The 19385-nt window shown below is 40.5% G+C and overlaps 1 protein-coding gene across 1 annotated transcript; it reads right to left on the minus strand.

Moving 5' to 3' along the window:
* Positions 1 to 115: 115 nt before the first annotated feature.
* LOC135627198 (uncharacterized) lies at positions 116 to 19075 on the minus strand. The gene is made up of 8 exons (XM_065133198.1): positions 18850 to 19075; positions 17386 to 17577; positions 17128 to 17250; positions 14644 to 14681; positions 14393 to 14558; positions 9918 to 13487; positions 1453 to 1592; positions 116 to 578 (listed from the first exon to the last, which is right to left on the minus strand). Exons 1-8 carry the CDS (start codon positions 18928 to 18930, stop codon positions 365 to 367), a joined length of 4524 nt encoding a protein of 1507 aa, XP_064989270.1. The 5' UTR covers positions 18931 to 19075; the 3' UTR covers positions 116 to 364.
* Positions 19076 to 19385: the final 310 nt, after the last annotated feature.

Raw genomic sequence — 19385 nt, forward strand, 5'->3', positions numbered from 1 at the left:
TTGTTGAGCAGATATACTCGTTACCATTAAGATTTTATTTAAAAAATGTGTGGGTGCAGAAGACCTTGATATCAATAATTGGTTCTCATTACTTACTAATAATTGCGCTATAACAAAACCATAAAGAAAACCAACTAAATATATATGACACTATTATTCACCGGATTATAACCAATTCTATATACATTTTAGATCTCGTAGGGCAGCAGGATGACTATTTATATATAATCTGCTAGAAATCAACAAAAGATTAGGTAAATTTTATGCCCGCAATGAATGACAATGAAGAACAAAAACTACAAGGAAAAAAGAATATGAACTAGTTCTAGGCAGGAGAAAGGACGTGGTTGGGGGAATTCCAGGTTCACGAGAACCACCTCTTTTCCTTCTTCACAGACTTAAGCTGCATTACCAGTTCTTCACGCTGAGCCTCCACTTCAGCATATTGAAGGCTCATATGAAGGTACCGTTCTCTCATGTCTTTAAGCTCTGTCTCTAAAGATGAGATTTTATCTGCATTCTCCTTCAGAGTTTTCTTGAGGGCTTCAATGTTACCAGCTTGCTTCCGGGAGATGCCTCTGCATAAAGTTCATCATAGATAAGAAACAATTTGTTTCACAGAATTAAAAAGAAGAGGAAGAAGGGAGGCAGTTACGTCTTTCTTCGTCGGTCAGAACAGTTCATGGTACAAGTGATGACTTACAGATTAATGAAAAGAAGGATCTTACCTCTTGCTAAGATAAAACATAAATCTTTATTAGATAAATGACAAAAGCTATCGATATGTGGAGTCCAAATGATACAAACAATAAACAATCTAAGAAGCTAGTATTTGTAACAGGTGCTCTTATGTGTCTCTATTGAGGCATCTGGATTGTTTAGTACATTGTTGCACAAGTGATAGTTCTTAGATTTGAGTCCATGTGTGAGCATCATGTACATTATTTGATGTAATATATATATATATATATATATATATATATATATATATATATATATTTTAAACGGTATACTTTTTGTCAGAATTATGATCCAACATTTTAATGTTAAAAGAATAAGATGATATATAAAGTATCCATGGCATGTCTGCCTGTTATGGTGTCCATAGTTTATGCCGATGGTATGAGGCTTTTCAACGGTCAGTCCTTCGAAATTTCAATTACCTGAGCTGTATCTTAACATTTTCTGTTTTTTGGTCAAATTCTGTTATTAAGTGAGGATTGTCTTTATAAAAAATATGCAGTTGTTTTCTTAAGAAAAGCCCAACCACCACATTGAAGTGATTGCCTGCAGCAAATCAGGATCTTTGGAATCAATTTTGGCATTTATGTTAGCTAGTAAAGTAGAATGTCGCTCATATTTTTTCTGGTATATAACTAATGAACTGCAACTTAAATCAAATAAAAGCGAGAACACAACAAGATACTCAGACAGAGTTCTGATATTGCTTACCTTTTAAGTTGTTCCTTGCGCATGTTATTTACCCCTCCAGCCTCAGTATGTTCTGTACCATGTAAAGGGATATCGGACTCATGATCAACTTCCTTACTGTCATCTGGAACCTCCGTATGGTCACATGAATTGCTATCATCCTAAAAAAAAGAAAAATCAATCATAGAAGCCACTATAATTTTAGTTAATTAGTTTTCTAACAATGAAAACTATATAATTTATCTACCCAGCAAGACTTCACCATCATTACTGGTGAAATACTGCAATAATTTTCTAACATTTTGTCCCCTGTCAGTTTTTAAAAGTTCTGTTTTGTACACTCCAATGGAAGGAAGATTAAGCAGAGATGTGCAATCACTGCACTTCTATGGAAACAAAGAACCTGTTGATAGCATAAGCTACAACAGAAAAGTAATTTGCAATATTAATAATATTACTGAATCAAAATTGATATCTAATCTTTGCTGCTCAACACTCTAGATTATGTACAACCTTTTGGAAATAAATAATTAAATGTCAAAACCAAGAATCATCACTGGTCTCTGATTGGAAATATGATACAATTAGAGACAGATTTTGCATATTTCTCTTGATTTACAGATACGTTCACATTAGATTAAATTTTTTAGCAAACTATTCAATCCAAACAAGAAAGAATTAGGTGAAAATTATTCGGAATAATACATTTACTGTCATCTTTTATGTATCTGACAATGCTTCTATATCTTGTTTGTGAAGGACTCATTGGAACACCATATTTATCTTGACTAGTTAAAATTTTATTTTTTCAACTTCCCCTCTCAATCAAATTAAACCACCATCTCACTTACCATGGTCTAGAAAAATGAGACTAAAGAATGATGTATTACATACCTAGTTAGGCTAGGGATTAAGTCTATGATTTTATGTCCAAGTTCAATTTTTTTTGTTAGCTTCATTATTTTTTTAGTATAATTTTAATAATGGTTATAGAATTCCATTGTGATTAAAATTAAAAAAATGAATTCCATCATAATTAGGGATGGGTTTGAGAGAATCACTAAAACATTGAGTTAGATTATGGAAGTCCTAGATGCCTTCCAGCTGTAATTTTGTGAAGACAATTTTAAGCAGACCTATCCTCCTAAACTATTTCTTTATGATCCTAATTTAGTAAGGATAGGCTTTTGAATGGGTTGGGTTGACCATGTTGGGTTGAGAAGGGATAATAATGGCACATAAGGCAAATCTTTATGGGTCAAGATTTCTCAATCCAGACCTGGGAAGGGGATGGGGTGAGGAGTGAGCTGAAACCATATCAACAAGGAAACTTATGCTTGACCCAGACCTGACAATAAAGCAGATAAAAATTTCTTAACCCAATGGTTCAACTTGAACATGAGTTCAAGTCAGGCTGATTGGAAGGGTTTGGAGTCTTTGGACTACTAAGTAAGGATTAAGGTGACGAGGTCTCCAATAGGCCTCTTGGTTGAGGAAAATAGAGATTTATAATAGATTCTTGTGAGGCTCGAAGAGCTTCCCTTCGTTCGTTGTTAAGCCAAAGTCCCAGGTCTCCAAGTCAACCCATGCTTTTCCAAAGAATCCTGCACCAATGTGTCACAAACGATCGTCGCGCACCCGCAACAACTCCGTTCAACGAATCGTTCGTCGCTCTCGTCTACATGTATAGCTGCTTGGCAGCATGTTTTGGCTTGGTTTTAAGTCCTTTTGCTTGTAAAAATATAAGTTCGAACAAGTTGCAGTGCTACAGTGCGACCGCTCACCGAACCGAGTAAAACAGCCCCAAAACAGCCCAAAACAGCTCCGTTTTTGCGTGCCACAGGCTGTTTTCTGTAGCCCGCTGCCGCACGCGAAATGTCAGCCATTTCAGCACCCTAGAACCACCCGGGTGGCACCATGGGGAATGGGGCTTCGGTATAGTGTCAAGCATTGAACAACCTTTCGCAAGTTCGCACGTTACCTTGACGGGAACTTGTTGTCGTGCCCGGCACCCAGTGAGCAGATGTTTGTGGACTTGCAGCTGTTCGTTCAACCCTCTAAAGTCCTTGTTTTCCTCCTCTCCCTCTTTACTCTTGTGCACGCAAGGTGCTCGCTAAATTGCCTATAAAGCTTCCCCTTTTCGCGAGACGTCAGGACTTGTTTGTCGCTCGTTCTTCGAACTAATCAACTTTCTCTTTTACAAGTCCTTCGGGACCTGCGAGAGGTTGCAAGTGGGTTGATCTTTGCGAATGCAAATCGCAAAAGCGAAGTGCGACTTAGGCAACGCAAGCTAAGTTCGTGTCTTTGCCGCAAAGGTGCCTTGCGACTTAGGCAACGCAAGCTAAGTTCGCGTCTTTGCCGCAGGCCCGCAAGGGTGCCTCACGACTTAGACAATTCTAGCTAAGTCCGTGACAATGTGGTATCAGAGCGGGCAAGCACTTCGAGCGAGCAGCGAAGGAACTTCGCAACTTCGCCATGGCAAAGCATCGTGGCGAATCAAGCAAGACGGGGCAAGCCGGACCCTTGCCCCAAGCAGCTGCAGGTGGGCTGCAAGTGCACACTCGCTCTCATGCTGTTGGAGCCGCTCAGGAGGAGCGCGGCAACGAACATGATGAGCGAGAAGTTGGCTGTTATCCGCGAGCGGAGGAGGCGCAATCTAGAGCGCCAACCGAGAAAAAGAGTCATAAGGAGAGACTCACAACGGTGGAAACCCGCTTGGATGTTCTTGAAGCGAGCTTGGAGGAACTCTACCGTGGCCAACGAAGGCTTGTTGGGGTAGAAAGCTCGCAAAAAGAAGCGGAGTCCAGGATCGACAAGGTTGAGGCCCTAGTCGACCGATTGTCAGATAACACCGAAGACTCTGTGCAACACCTACAGGAAGTTGTGGCGGAACTCACTTCAAGGGTGACCATGCTCATAAGAGCACTAAATGCGGGAGGAAGTAACACCCCCATTACGCCGCCACAAAACTTGAGGGTACCCGAGCCTCATGGTTATGGAGGAGCCAGAGATGCCAAAAAGCTCGAGAATTTTCTATTCGACATGGAACAATACTTTCGAGCTATGAGGCTTGATTCCGAAGAAACCAAAGTTTCTATAGCAACAATGTATCTAAACGGAAATGCAAAACTTTAGTGGCGAACCCGTTGGGAGGAGATCCAACAAGGTCGATGTCGAGTTGACACATGGGAGGACCTGAAGCGGGAGTTGAGAACTTAGTTCCTACCGGAAAATATAGAGTTCGTCGTAAGAAGGAAGTTGAGATAACTCCGCCAAAATACCTCCGTTCAAGACTACGTGAAGCAATTTTCTGCGTTAATGTTGGACATACAGGACATATCCAAGAAGGATAAGCTGTTCAGCTTCCTCGATGGTTTGAAGCCATGGGCTCAATAAGAACTACATCAAAGCAATGTCGCCGATGTGATCGGGGCAATTGCTGTCGCAGAAAGACTCACCGACTTTGTTTCCTCCGAAGATCCAGGAAAAAGGAAACAATCTTCAAGCAATCACCCTCCAAAATATTCTCGAGGGAAGAAGCTCGGGGGCGAACAGAGGAAGAAGAGTTCCCACAAAGGGCCAAGCCTGAAAGGCAAGGCCCTGAAACCTGACGGATGCTTCTTGTGCGAAGGGTCGCACATGGTAAGGGGGTGCCCACAAAAACAAGCACTCAATGCTTTAACAGCTTCCATCCACCCCCCCAAATCGGACAAGGGCAAGGCTGTCGCTCTTAGTTCAAGTAGTTCTAAATCCAGCAATGACGGTGAGGAGTCGCAAGGACCCCGGATGAGAGCAATGCGTTTGTTGAACGCCATGCGGGGTCAAGTGGGGGAGAACACGAAGACAAGACTATAAAAAGCAGGAAGTGGCGAGCTGATATACGTAGACATTAAGCTCAATGGCCAAACGACCCGTGCAATGGTAAACACGGGTGCGACCCACAACTTTATCGCCGATCGAGAAGCAAAGCGACTTGGGCTGATCTTAGAGAAGAGCCTAAGTCGAATGAAGGCGGTGAACTCGGAGGCCAAGCAAATCTCCGGGTTGGCAAAGGGAGTCCCCATCAAAATCGGAACGTGGAGCGGGAGCATAAACATGATGGCGGTGCCACTGGATGACTTCCAAGTGATTCTTGGAATGGAATTTATGCACGCGGCCAAGTTGGTGCCAATATCGTTCCTTAACTCCCTATGTGTGATGGGAGGTGACGACCCCTGTGTGGTTCCCGTCTCTCGGAGAGGAGCAAGGGAACCCCAACATATATCGGCATTACAACTAAAGAAAGGGGTGCAAAAAGGTGAATTAACATTCGTGGCTGTTATGAAGCTATAGCCACTCGATGAGAAGGCCATTCATGAACCTGTTGTGGTGGTGAACATCCTGAAAGAGTTCACTGACGTTATGCCACCCGAGTTGTCGAAGACTCTTCCGTCACGCAGAGGCGTGGATCACAACATCGAGCTGGAGCCGGGAGTAAAGCCTCCAACGAGACCACCCTACCGCATGCCCCCGCCAGAGTTGGCAGAACTTAGAAAGCAGTTAGGTGAACTACTAAACGGTGGTCTCATCCGCAGCTCTAAAGCACCATTCGGAGCTCCAGTTCTCTTTCAGAAGAAATAAGATGGGAACCTCCGACTATGCATCAATTACCGAGCCCTCAACAAAGTGACGGTAAAGAACAAGTATCCCATCCCGCTCATCGCGGACTTGTTCGACTAGTTGGGCAAAGCCAAATATTTCTCAAAACTCGACCTTCGGTCGGGGTATTGGCAGGTGCGCATTGCTGAAGGCGACGAAGCGAAGACTACCTGCGTGACCAGGTATGGAGCGTTTGAGTTCTTGGTGATGCCTTTCGGCTTAACCAACGCTCCGGCCACGTTCTGCACTCTCATGAACTAGCTATTTAATGAGTATTTGGATAAGTTCGTGGTCGTCTACTTAGACGATATCATCGTCTACAATCAAACACTCGAGGAGCATGTCAAGCATCTTCGGATAATCTTCAAGGTTCTCAGGGAGAACACTTTGTTCGTGAAAAGGGAGAAATGCTACTTTGCCCAAACGGAGATCTTATTCTTGGGGTATCGAATCGGTGATGACTCCATTCGGATGGACAAATTAAAGTTGCAAGCGGTTGCGGAATGGCGAACTCCAAAGAAGGTGCCAGAGTTGAGATCCTTCCTTGGCTTCGTCAACTACCATCGACGCTTCATAGCAGGGTACTCGAAGTGTGCAACTCCATTGACGGAGTTGCTGAAGAAGGAGCAGCCTTGGAGGTGGTATGATAAATGTGAGATTGCATTCCAAGATCTAAAGGCTGCTGTATTAGAAGAACCGGTGCTTAAATTGTCGGACTATGGGGAGCCCTTTGAAGTCCATACAGATGCTTCAGACTTCGCTATTGGGGGAGTACTGATGCAGGAGGGTCATCCGATGGCCTACGAGAGCCGCAAACTCAATGAGACCGAGCGGCGGTATCCGGTGCACGAGAAAGAGATGACAGCGATGATCCACTGTCTACGAGTTTGGCGACACTACCTTCTTGGATCGCGATTTGTACTAAAGACGGAAAACATCGCTTTGAGTTATTTCCAAACTCAGAAGAAACTCTCCCCAAAGCAGGCACGATGGCAGGACTTTCTAGCTGAGTTTGATATGGCAATGGAGTATAAGCCCGAAAGGGTGAATGTCGTGGCCGATGCATTGAGTCGGAAAGTGGAGTGTGTGAATGTCGTGCAATTGGAGGGCAGAGGCCAAGCAAGTCAGTTGCACTCCAACTTCCTTTCCAGGATCAGGGATGAACTGTACAGTGATCCCCAGGCAGAAGCCCTGATACAACTCATTAAAGAAGGCAAGACACGACGGTTTTGGGTTCAGGAGGGACTCGTTTACGCCAAAGGGAATAGGGTCTATATTCCTCGAGTGGACAATCTGAGACGTGAACTCTTAAGAGAGTGTCACGATTCCCTTTAGGCTGGACACTCAAGCATTCATAGAACCTTGGCTCTCGTGGAGAGGGCCTTCTATTGGCCGAAGATGAGGACTGATGTGGAAGAATATGTTCGAACGTGCGTCACTTGCCAACAAGACAAGGTGGAGCAACGAAAGCTGGTGGGACTTTTGGAGCCGTTGCCCGTACCAGAAAGGCCATGGGAGAGCATTTCCTTGGACTTCATATTAAGCTTGCTCGTAGTAGGGAGACTCGGATCGATACTCGTGGTAGTCGATCGATTTTCTAAGTATGCAACTTTCATTGCTGCTCCCTTACACTGTTCAGCAGAGGAGGTGGCCAAGCTGATGATGAAGGATGTGGTAAAGTATTGGGGAGTCCCACACAATATCATCAATGATCGAGACGCTCGGTTCCTGGGACGATTCTGGACCGAGCTATTCAAATTGTTGGGGTCGAAGTTATACTTCTCCACAAGCCTCCACCCCCAGACGGATAGCCAGACTGAAAGGATAAACTTGCTCCTAGATCAATATCTTCGGCACTACGTGAGTGCCAACTAACGAGATTGGGTGAAGTTGTTGGATATTGCCCAATTCTCCTACAACTTGCAGCGGAGCTCTGTGTCCAACAAGAGCCCCTTCGAGATCATTACAAGGCAACAACCGTCAACTCCTCACACCATGGTAATTGGGTATATTGAGAGTAGTTAGTCAACCTACCACTTTGCAAGGGAGTGGCACTGGAATGCAGATATTGCGCGGGCTTGGAGAAGGCGGCAAAAAGAATGAAGAAGTGGGCAGACTTGGGAAGACGATCGCAAGAGTTCAAGATCGGCGATTTGGTGTTGGTCAAGCTCCAACCAGCATCACTCCAATTCTTTAGGAACAAAGTACATAAAGGATTAGTGCGCAAGTATGAAGGGCCATTCCCAATTATCAGCAGGGTGGGCAACGTCTCTTATAAGTTGCAGCTGCCAGCGTGGTTCAAAATTCACAATGTTCTTCATGCCAGCAACTTGAAAGCCTACCACTCGGATCCGCAATATGCTTCCCGAAGTGTTCCAACTCAGCTACCTCCCACCACAGCCTCCTACGAGAAGCGAGTTGAAACCATTTTAGCGGACCACAAGATAAAGCTACCTACTGGAGCTGAACAAACCGAGTACTTGGTGAAGTGGCAAAAGGTTCCCCGAGCTGAAGCCAGTTGGGAGCCTGAAGACGCCCTACGACATAAGAAGCAATCATCAACAACTATCAACAAGCGTCGACGAGGGCGTTGACAGTTTGAGTGGGGGAGAATGTCACGAACGGTCGTCGCACACCCGCAACAACTCCATTCAACGAATCGTTCGTCGCTCTCGTCTACATGTACAACTGCTTGACAGCATGTTTTGGCTTGGTTTTAAGTCCTTTTACTTGTAAAAATGTAAGTTTGAATAAGTTGCAGCGCTACAGTGTGACCGCTCACCGAATCGAGCAAAACAACCCCAAAATAGCTCCGTTTTTGCGTGCCACGGGCTGTTTTCTGCAGCCCGCTGCCACACGTGAAACGTCAGCCATCTCAGCACTCTGGAACCACCCGGGTGGCACCATGGGGGATGGGGCTTCGGTATAGTGTTGGGCGTTGAACAACCTTTCGCAAGTTCGCACGTTACCTTGACGGGAACTTGTTGTCGCGCCCGGCACACGGTGAGCAGCTATTTATGGACTTGTAGTTGTTCGTTCAACCTTCTAAAGTCCTTGTTTTCCTCCTCTCCCTCTTTTCTCTTGTGCACGCAAGGTGCTCGCTGAATTGCTTGTAAAGCTTCCCCTTTTTGCGAGACGTCGGGACTTGTCCATCGCTCGTTCTTCGAACTAATCAACTTTCTTTTTTACAGGTCCTTCGGGACCTGCGAGAGGTTGCAAGTGGGCTGATCTTTACGGACGCAAATCGCAAAGGCGAAGCGCGACTTAGGCAATGCAAGCTAAGTTCGCGTCTTTGCCGCAAGGGTGCCTCGTGACTTAGGCAACGCAAGCTAAGTTCGCGTCTTTGCCGCAAGGGTGCCTCGCGACTTAGGCAACGCAAGCTAAGTTCGTGTCTTTGCCGCAACGGTGCCTCACGACTTAGGCAATTCCAGCTAAGTTTGTGACAGGCATACCGCCTGGCAGGTCTTCCCTTTCCACCAGAAAGTACACGATGTATGGGAGACCTATTCTATGGTGCCCACCTTTTCTCAAACTTTTTGTTAGAGTGCCTGCTTGTTATCTCATAGTGGTGCTGTTGTATATAATTTCTATTTTGCATTCTACAAAAGCTACAAAATCATATTAGAGCATAATTTTTGTTTACCAGCAACTTCATCTGCATCAAAGCGGGGCCATATGTGTGTATAAACTACTCTTTTTAGAAATATAAATTTGAAGGATAAATAATGCAGCTCCTTAAATTAACGAAAAGGGTTCTGTATGGTGTATATGTATTATATTGAAATGCTTTTATAATAAAAATGAAACATATACAAATATAATTTGACATTGGACTATTAAATGGTTACCTCACTGCTGATTTTCTCATCCTGGTGGGTTGTTTTCCTCAGCATGAGTTCCTCTTCCATGTTCTGCACTTTGTTCATTAACTCGACATTCTCCTGCTCAAGATTTTGAAACATTCTTTGGTACTCACTGTTTGTTCTTTTTATCCTACTAAGTTCATTCTTCAATTCTGCTTCATAGACATATGATGCTTCTTTTACTGAAAGGTCACTCTCCAGCCTCACAAGTTTTTCTTGCAAGGCGATTTTACTGCGCCTATCATCTTGACCATCACTTAAAGCCTTCTGCATAATGGAAACTTTCTCCATCAAGACTGTATTCTCTGCTTTCAATTCTTCACTCTCTTGTGTTACCGACTCCAACAACAACTCCAATTTTCGCTTTTCAAAGTCTGCCTCATCAAGAGAACCTTTAAGGTCCAAGACTGAATTTTGAAGATGAAAGAGTTTTTGCAATTGAACTTCCAATCCAGAAATCTCTTCCATTGCGTGCTGTTTTTCATAGTCAGAAGTTTTAAGCCTTAGTTCTAAATCGGTTGCCAATTTTCTGTATTTCTCTTCACTATATTTGACACCCTCCATTATTCGTTGCATATGCTCAATGTCAGCCATCAACATTTCCTCACTTTGTTTAGAAGCATTAAGCAAATCAACTAATCCTTGAATCTTATTCTTGGACTCTTGCTGGAGAGCTTGTAAATCAGTCTCATACAGCTCAACTTTTGAATTAACTTCCTGAAGACTACATTCAAATCTTGCTTTTTCTGAACGTAGGAGAGATGCTTCATGAATTGCATCTGATGCTACTTTTTCACGTTCGTCATAATTTAATGACATTTGTGCAGTAAGGTCAGCTATCTCTTTCTCAAGGTTCTCAACTTCAACTGTTATCTCTAATTCAATCCTATTTAACAAAATATGTACCTTCGCTATTTTATCTTCATGTTCCTTGTGATCTTGGAACATTTTCTCAAGTTGTGACAATAGTGACTTCTCCTTCGATCCAATGTCTTTTTGCAGCGAAGAAAGTTTCAGTTCTAAAAGATCAATTTGGTCACAGAAATCAAAATCCTTCTTTTTTGATTCATTCAAGTCAACTTCAAGACGTGTAATGCGTTCATGCAGTTCCAGTTTCTGCCTCTTCAAGTCTCCAGTTAGATTCTGGAGAGAGTTGCACTCTTCAATAAGATTTTCAATTGTAGCTTGCAGTTTCAAGTTTGATCTCCTTGAAATATCTGACTCCTCTAATGCTTCTGATAACCGCTTTTGTGTCTCTTGCAGTTTTTGTTTTAGTTCTGCTTTCTGCATCTCCATTTCATCTCTCTGTTGTTCAACTTCATCCTTCAATTCTTCAATAAGAGAAATGGTATCTTCGAGTTCCAATCGGTTGGACTCTTTCTCATTCGTTATGTATCTTAGTTGGGCTTCTAAACCAGATATGCGTTCTGATAATTTTACATTGTCTTGTTCAAGCTCAGATACATGCAACTCTAGTTCATTTTTGCAACTTTCAAGTTCCATTGACTTTCTTTCAAGAGCCTTATTAGAAGAAACATGATATTCAATTTGACCGGTAAGCACCATTAAATCATGCTCCACATGTTCCAAGTGTTCGGATGTGTCACTACTTTCTCTACGTAAAGAAGCAAAATCTTCCTCCAATTGACATTTCTCTTTCTGAAGATAGGAAATAAGATCTTCTAGCTCCTTGTTAGAATGTTTGAGTCTATCTATCTCTTGTTCCTTAAGCAATAAGTCAGACTGGAACTCATGCTCAAAAATTTCCTTGCTTCTGGTTTTATTTCCTGCATATTCAGGTTCTTGTTCCATAAAACCTTCATCTTTTAGCTGGTCTGGAGCTTCTGTATTATTTATTCTCTGGTTGATCCCAGAGCTTTCATGTTGAGACATAGAGTTGCATCTGAAAATGTTTTCTCTTAATAAAGTATTTAACTCATGCAAATTTTTAGTAATATCCTCTGCCAGATTTTTCTGCGAGATGGGATCTGTAGTTGGAAGTGTTGAATCAGTATCACTTCCACACACATTTTCAGCATCGATGCTATCGTTAGCAAGCAAGTTTCTTGCTTGAGCTAAAGCAAGATGAGTTTGCTTATCCATTTCAAACAATACAGTTTGCATATTTGAGGAGCTGAATGACTCTTCATTTTCAAATCCTTTCATAGGAAAAGCATTTAAACCCTCCAAGTCAGTGTCAATGTTTAAGTTAAGTTTTTGCTGTAGATTGGATAACTCTATGTTCATTTCTTCGAATTCCTTATTGCTTTGGTGGAGCTTTGTCTCGAAAGAACTTGCTTCATCCTTATAATGTTGTAGTTCTTTCTCAAGATAAGCAGATGCTTTCTCAAGATCCTTGAGCTTAGCTGACAATGGTGGAGTCATGACTTCCTTCTTTACAAGCTCATCCTCAATTTCATAGATATGAGATGTAAGCAAACCATTTTCATACTCACAATTATTAGATAAATTATGATCATGATACTCTATAGACCTAGAACCATGTGATTGGCTTCCTTTATCAGTATCTTTGCTAAATTCCTTCAACTTAAATATGAGATCTAGGTTTTCTTCTGTAAGTTCAGCACAGTCCTGTTCTAGTTCATGCACTTTATTTTTAAGTACCTCAACTTCTTTTATCAGATCAGAATGATTTCCATCATATTCATATTGCTGCTCATTCTTGACAATGTTGGGTGACTCTAGCTTAACAGTTTCTTCTTCTTTCAGAGATACTTTTCTCTCCCATTCAGACTCATTTTCCAAAGACTTTTGACTCCTCTCTTGTTTTTCACGTTCATTTACACAGTTCTGCTGTGAAAGATTAGCTATTTCCAAACGCTGTTTCTCTGTAATTTCTTCTAATTCCTGAAGAATAGCAACAAGCTCAATGTTTGATTCTTGGGTTTTTCTCAGCTGTTGAGTTAAATTGGCATTGGAGTCGTTCTGAAACTTCAGCTCATCCTCCAGTTCCTTCTGAACATGAACCAAATCCTCATTTTTAAAATTGATAATATCTGTTTGTTTTGACGTTGATTCCTCTAATGCTGCTTTTAGCCGTTCAACTTCTAGCTTTAAAGAGTCACGTTCACTGGATGCAGCTGAAAGCTGCCTATCCAGATTTACCTGATGCTTGGATTTCTCAGAATTTTCCTTCTTTAAAAGCTCAAGATCCAGTTTCAACTGCTGAGAATGTCTCTCCCACATCTTAACTTCATCACGGAGTTCCTCTATCTCTTCAGCAGATTCAAGTAAATCCTTTGAAGAATCAGAGGGCCTTAACGATGGCACTGTTCCATGTTCTGAAGTCTGTGCGGCCATGTCTTGCCATTGATTGTTATGTACTGAAGAAACTGATGCCCTAGAGTTGAAAGATGATGGATTTGATCCTCCAGGACCTGTGCTATAAGTTGCACTTATGTGGGAACCAGATGAATCTTGTCTTCCAATGTATTGTCCCCCATTTAAGCTGTTTTTGGGTGAAAGTCCTGTCCTGCTTAAACTATCCCCTGAGTCAGAACTATGACGTGACCCTGATGCTGAGAAGCTTGTATCCTATCGAAAAGACATAAAAAAAAATGTTAATAAGCAAAAAAATATAAAGAAAAGACATTATCACTTCAACTTCAAATGTCTTGCATACGGTTTATTATTTTTTCTCTGATGATTTTTTTACAACTTGAGCTTGTAGAATCGGCTTTGCTACCTTTATTTATAATCTACCATCCAGGGTTCTAGACACTTGTGCTGATGTTGATGTTACAACCTTTGATTTCAGATGCTTTCTAACATCTCTCTTTTGAAGATTGGTTTGCATTGCTAGAGAGTATGAATTTTATAGCAATGCAGTCAAACAAAGTGGGTATTAGTTTCTTGCAAACATATAATAAAAGCAATTGATGGATGCTATTCTGATAAGAGGATCTAGACTCTTGATAGAATGAGAGGTGCGATGAGCAGCGCAATGTGTTAGGTCTAGAATCAAAAGAGTTGAGCATGAGAAAGTCATGGACATATCAAAGATCCTTATGCTTGCAAATGAAAAGGCCAAAACCGTATATGCAGGGTCTGACAAGGAAGATGGAAGGGTTTATAGCCAAGTAAAAGAAAAAGATCATGTTAGAAAATTAAGGTTTCTAGGTAGCACATAAATATTGGACTGATACCAGGCAATGCCAACATCTTGTAGCAATAGCAGTTGCCACCAGTTATAAATTGGATTAAGTGATATATAAAACCTGATGTGATAACATGCATATTTGCCTAAAACAGCTAAAGGATGTAACAGGAAAGTTGGATCATATTAACTAAATATCTCAAAATTTTGATTTATGATAGATATGCATACATGTACCTTCAACTAATGTTAATAAACCAAATGAAATAAACAAAGGAAAAGGAGAATGAAGCTAATTTTTCTAAGCAAATAACAGTGTTAATTTTGTGCATGAGAATCACACCCTATTTCCAGACTCATCTGGATAAGAATTATTGCCGAAATGATTACTTGAAGAAGATCCAACACTTTTATTAATTAAATTGTCAGATCCATCTGATTTGCTGTCCAGTTCATCATTATTAGTTTGATCATCGAGATGAGACGTTTCTTTCCAAGATTTTCCGACCCTGCAGCAAAATATACCATTAGCAACATCTATAGGTAACATCGGGATATAGAACACGATTTGTAACAACTTAAGATCCATCGAACCTGGATTTTGATATTGGGGTACAACACTGAATCTTGACCTGCACAGTAGTGGAAATGGAAAAAATTGTCATTTCAACACTTGAAAGACAGCCATTTTTCATGGCTCCAACTATTGATGCATGCAAAAGCCTGTGAGACAAATACAAGGGTTGTCTGCACAAAAGGGCTATAAGGCAACATGTGGTCTGGAAATAACATTAGCATGTAAACAGAAAGAAGAAGGAAATATATGAGGAATATTTAAGACAGCCCTAGGTTTAGACATCTACATTAATGTCATAAATCAACAAAATTTTTAATTCACCAACAACAGATCAACAATGGATATTCCAGAGGTAGTCCCTCGTGTCTTCTCTTTCAAGCCATGATTTGTATGTCAAACCAGAAACATTTTCAGAGGAATGCTGTTTAATCTCCATGTTTGTGCAATTTCTCACAAAACCAAAAGACAATATGTTTAAGCAAAGGGTGCTCTTTCCAGCCTGTGTTTTCTCACAAATCTTCTGCAAATATGGACCTATATGTGGTATGCCATTCAAAAAGTTAATTTAATTCAACACAAGTGCCGATGAGTACAGGAGCTAAGTTAACTTCATTTACTAATCTATATCTAAATTATGTTTTTAAATAGTACTCTCCATCAAATTGGCAAGTAATGAAAATGTCAGCTAGCCTAGCTGGTAGAGAGTGACGAAGATGTCAGCTAACGAAGATGTCATTTAGATGAAACGAACAAAACTACCACCACCTTTCTTTTTTACTCACAAAAATCCATGGAATTTAGTGCTTGCCCGAGTAAGTCGAGGCTTCGATTAGGGAACAGCAAGGATATTTTGACTCTTTTGACTAATTTGACTCTTTTGCCTGACTTTTTTACTATTTTGACTCTTCGACGGATTGATTTCTGTTGTAACACATCTGGTTCAGTGAACCAGGTTCACCAGTTTCAAGGTGCCCCTTTTCTTGTTATTTTCGTTTCAGATTAGAAGAGAACTGATTGTTTAGATTTTGTCTAGCCTTCCAGTTTCAGATTCACCAAATGTTTAGAATCTTCCTGTTTTCTGATCTAGTTTTTAATCTTCAACTTGTTTGTTCCTTAATATATCTATTGCACAAAATCCTTGGTTCAAATCCCTCTCATTTTTCACATGTTTAATTCATTGGTTCTTTTGACCTTGATTTACACAAGATGAATATTTTTAACACAATTGTCATGTTTTTATGTTCTTTTTACATCACTATAACTCAAAACTCCAGAGAAATATCAGTTTCTCAATTTTGACCTATGTGTCTTTTGATGTTCAACCTTCTCTGAAGTTAGTGCTTCACTATTGTTCGTAGTATCCATCTCAAGTCTGACGATTTTTAGTTTTCACTGAATCTTATATACTTCACCTAATTCTTTTTTCAGGAAGTTCAACATACTTGTCTAGAGTTCATTTTTGCTTTTCATTGTCGTAACTACTGGACCATTACTCTTTATTTTATCCATAATTTGCTTCCAACTCATATTTCTTTAATTAATTTCTACTCGACAAACTAATATTTTGCTTTATCATTGGCAAATTTGTCATGTCAAAATGATTCTCTTTCCTCTGGAAAGCACTGGAGCTGAAGCAGCATCTACTATCTTTCAGGATTCTAGTTCCAACAATTTCGCATAGACCATCATGCTAGCTGTCCAACATATTTTTTGTTTCCTTTTTGTCTTTTTGATCCATTTAATTTCTTTTACAAGATTAGCCTAATATAATAACAAACCAAAATTTCATAGTTCATCATCCACATATTCACCAAATTTTAAATCATTGTACAAATTGACTTCGGTGAATGAAGAAAGAGATGACAAACTGAGAAGTAATAAACCAATAAAAATTATGAGAACACTATTCTAAGCAAAGCATTGTTTACATAATATCAATCAATAGTAACAACTATAATATAAAAAATATCAATATTATTTAGGAGAATGCTTTGCATGATAACCGAACTATATATGCCAATTGAGGTACTAATGGGAACAGTAAAGTAAAGAAAATTGTCTTATATGATATGTGGCTACCAGATTGTACCTTATTGTAACAATTACATGGAACTCATCTGACACAATTATTGCTCATTTACACATCAAAAGAGAACCAACATGATTCTGTGAAAATAATGGCACTTAACATTTGTATCCTTCCACTGCATTAGATTCTGCCTTCAATAGAGCAGTCAAGAACCTGAAGCATTCAAATTTAGTAGCCCAACCTCATCTGATCACATTCAGGATGATAGAGTTTGTTATGTTTCTTCTTTAGGAGAGAGTAACTACTGTCTAGGATTTTTGCCTTTGAACTCATTTGATGAAACAGAAGACTTGAATAAATTATCTTACGTGCTATGGGAGTGTAAAGAATCTTCACAACTTTAAGACATATAATAAAAACTATCGAAATCAAGTCAAACTAATTTTCTTTCGAGAGTCAGAGTAATTTTCACCTGTAAAGTTGTCCCAGAATCACACTTCTTTAATGGAAGAAGAAGAGGACCGATTTCTCCTGAACTCAGATAATCTGCTAGGTTCAAGGTAACCTCACCAATAACTACAGACCTAGAAGAAGCCTGCACAATAAATGGATTTGAGTAGATGTCTTCACTAACTTCTATCCAATGAAAACAGAGTGGAATGTGTTCATTATTAAGATGACAACGACATTTAATTTAAGTAATACAAATAAACAAAGTTATGTGTCATACTGGGGAAACAACAATCTTAAATCGACATTCTTCAAGCTCTTTAGATGCATCATCTTGAGACACCCATATAGACTCTGTCTCAGTCCACTGACAATTTCCACTTCTCACTGTAGCTCTGCCAGTTCTTGCGATTGTTTTTCCAGACTCCACTGAGACAATAGAAAGAAGAAGTTTGTCCCATCCTCTGGGAACCTGTATGATCAAAGAAGAGAATGAAATGCGTGTTTTTCCGATTTGCTCATAATAAGCACATTCTAGATTTTATTTCAATTATCCTTGGAACAAAAAATTCCTACAAAGGTTACAAATACAAAAGGCAACAAAAAGAATAATCATGGATAAGCTATAAACCAGGCTTCAATACTAATACTGACATCCATCTGCAATTGTTTGATACCTCACATTTAAGGATCAACTAGGTTCATGTGATACATGCCAAGTTTTTCAGTGTCTTGGGTCAGTAAACTCAAGGTGTTAGTGGGTAAAATGTTATAGAGATTTATTCTTGCTATGAAGATCATAGAATGATGGAATATCATTATTTCAATTTGTAAATCTGACACTGTCGAAGAGCTTATTGATGTCTAAGTGAGAAATACTACTACTACTTCCCACAAAAAAAAGGAAAGGAACTATTGCAACAGGCAAAATGAAGACAATTGCGAAAAACAAATCCGAAAAGTTTAAGAAAAAGTTCAGAAGCCTCGTGAAGAGCTCTAAAATAGAAGGTACCTCACTAATCTGCAGTTGCCACTCACAACCAGTTCGCCATTTGTAATGTTTTCAACATCTCTAAATATTAAAAAAAAACTTACTGACATTATTCTGTGTCACATGTGCTAGTAACAGGGTCAAAATTCTAGTTAAATTACCATTTTAATATGCACATGAAATAGGGGACCTCTTATCATTAGCTCAGCAAAAAAAGGCAGAAAATTTATTCTACAAACTGAGGTCATATTCAGGAATTGAAGTTGCCAAACCAATTTTTCTTCAAATCGATCCGTATGTCAATTCATGAATACTTTCAGCAACCACCCACTGCAACCTTTTCCCGCACAGTACTCTATTTTGTATCAAGAAATAGGATGTTAAAAGAGTAAGCTTCAAAGGCAGATTATTTTTATGCCTCATTGTAGTAAAAAGGCAATCGAATTATTCGTTCATCATCATATGCTTGAAATCTTGCGGTATTCCATTCTTTTTCTCCACCGTTCATAAAAAATGATTTCATCAAAGTCATAGTTCAAGCACATTTCTTTCTCGTAGACTCAACGTTGCCAACCATTGCATATAGAAACAAATTAGGGTCGGTAACATGCATTAGCGGAATCACACGATATATCGATGAAATCCTGAGAGCCAAAGCGTAAACCGAGGCACCTCCTGACCCCAGCGACGGCAAACAGATGGAACACCAGAATGACAATAATCAAACGAGATGAGATTGAGAGAAAAAGGCACCTTGACGGCCTGCAGATTGGAGAGCTTGAACTCGACCTTCTCCCCGAACCGGTCAGACCTGTACCGATGCAACTTGAACATCTCCTCCCCCTCTTTGATTCCCGACGCCTCTTCCTCCTCCTCTAGATCGAATACAAATGCCCTCTACTCGATCGAAAAGGAGAGGAATCTTCGCAAGAAAGCAAAAAAGAAGAGACGAATTCCCCTCGCCTCTCGTGGTGGGAGGTCGGAGATGAGAAAGAGAGGCGACCTCTTTTTTTTTTGTTTTTTTCCCTTCTCGTTTTATCCTCCTTTTTTACGCTCTGATGCGAATACTAAAATTATTCGTTGAGGCGGTCGCAAGGCGACGAATTTTTGATGCAGTTGGCAGCTTCAGGTGCGACGCGGTGGGCACACGACACTCCTGCCTTAGCTTTCCCTGCTGGGGATCCTCTCCAACAACTTAACGATACAACCACATAAACCGACCATCTCGAAAATGGACGGTCAGAACCAGCGGATGGTAGGGGAGCGGGAACGAGGTGGACGGTTAGCCG

This window comes from Musa acuminata, chromosome BXJ2-11 (assembly GCF_036884655.1).
Source record: "Musa acuminata AAA Group cultivar baxijiao chromosome BXJ2-11, Cavendish_Baxijiao_AAA, whole genome shotgun sequence".
Lineage (NCBI taxonomy): Eukaryota > Viridiplantae > Streptophyta > Magnoliopsida > Zingiberales > Musaceae > Musa > Musa acuminata.

What these genes read in the sequence shown, in the direction of transcription:
- LOC135627198 (XM_065133198.1), bottom strand. Translation starts at nt 18,930, where the DNA reads ATGTTCAAGTTGCATCGGTACAGGTCTGACCGGTTCGGGGAGAAGGTC. An exon ending in CAGATGAGTCTGGAAATAGG is followed by an intron (nt 13,488 to 14,392) that starts GTGTGATTCTCA and finishes TCTTTTCGATAG; the next exon opens with GATACAAGCTTCTCAGCATC. An exon ending in CGCAAGGAACAACTTAAAAG is followed by an intron (nt 579 to 1,452) that starts GTAAGCAATATC and finishes AACTTTATGCAG; the next exon opens with AGGCATCTCCCGGAAGCAAG.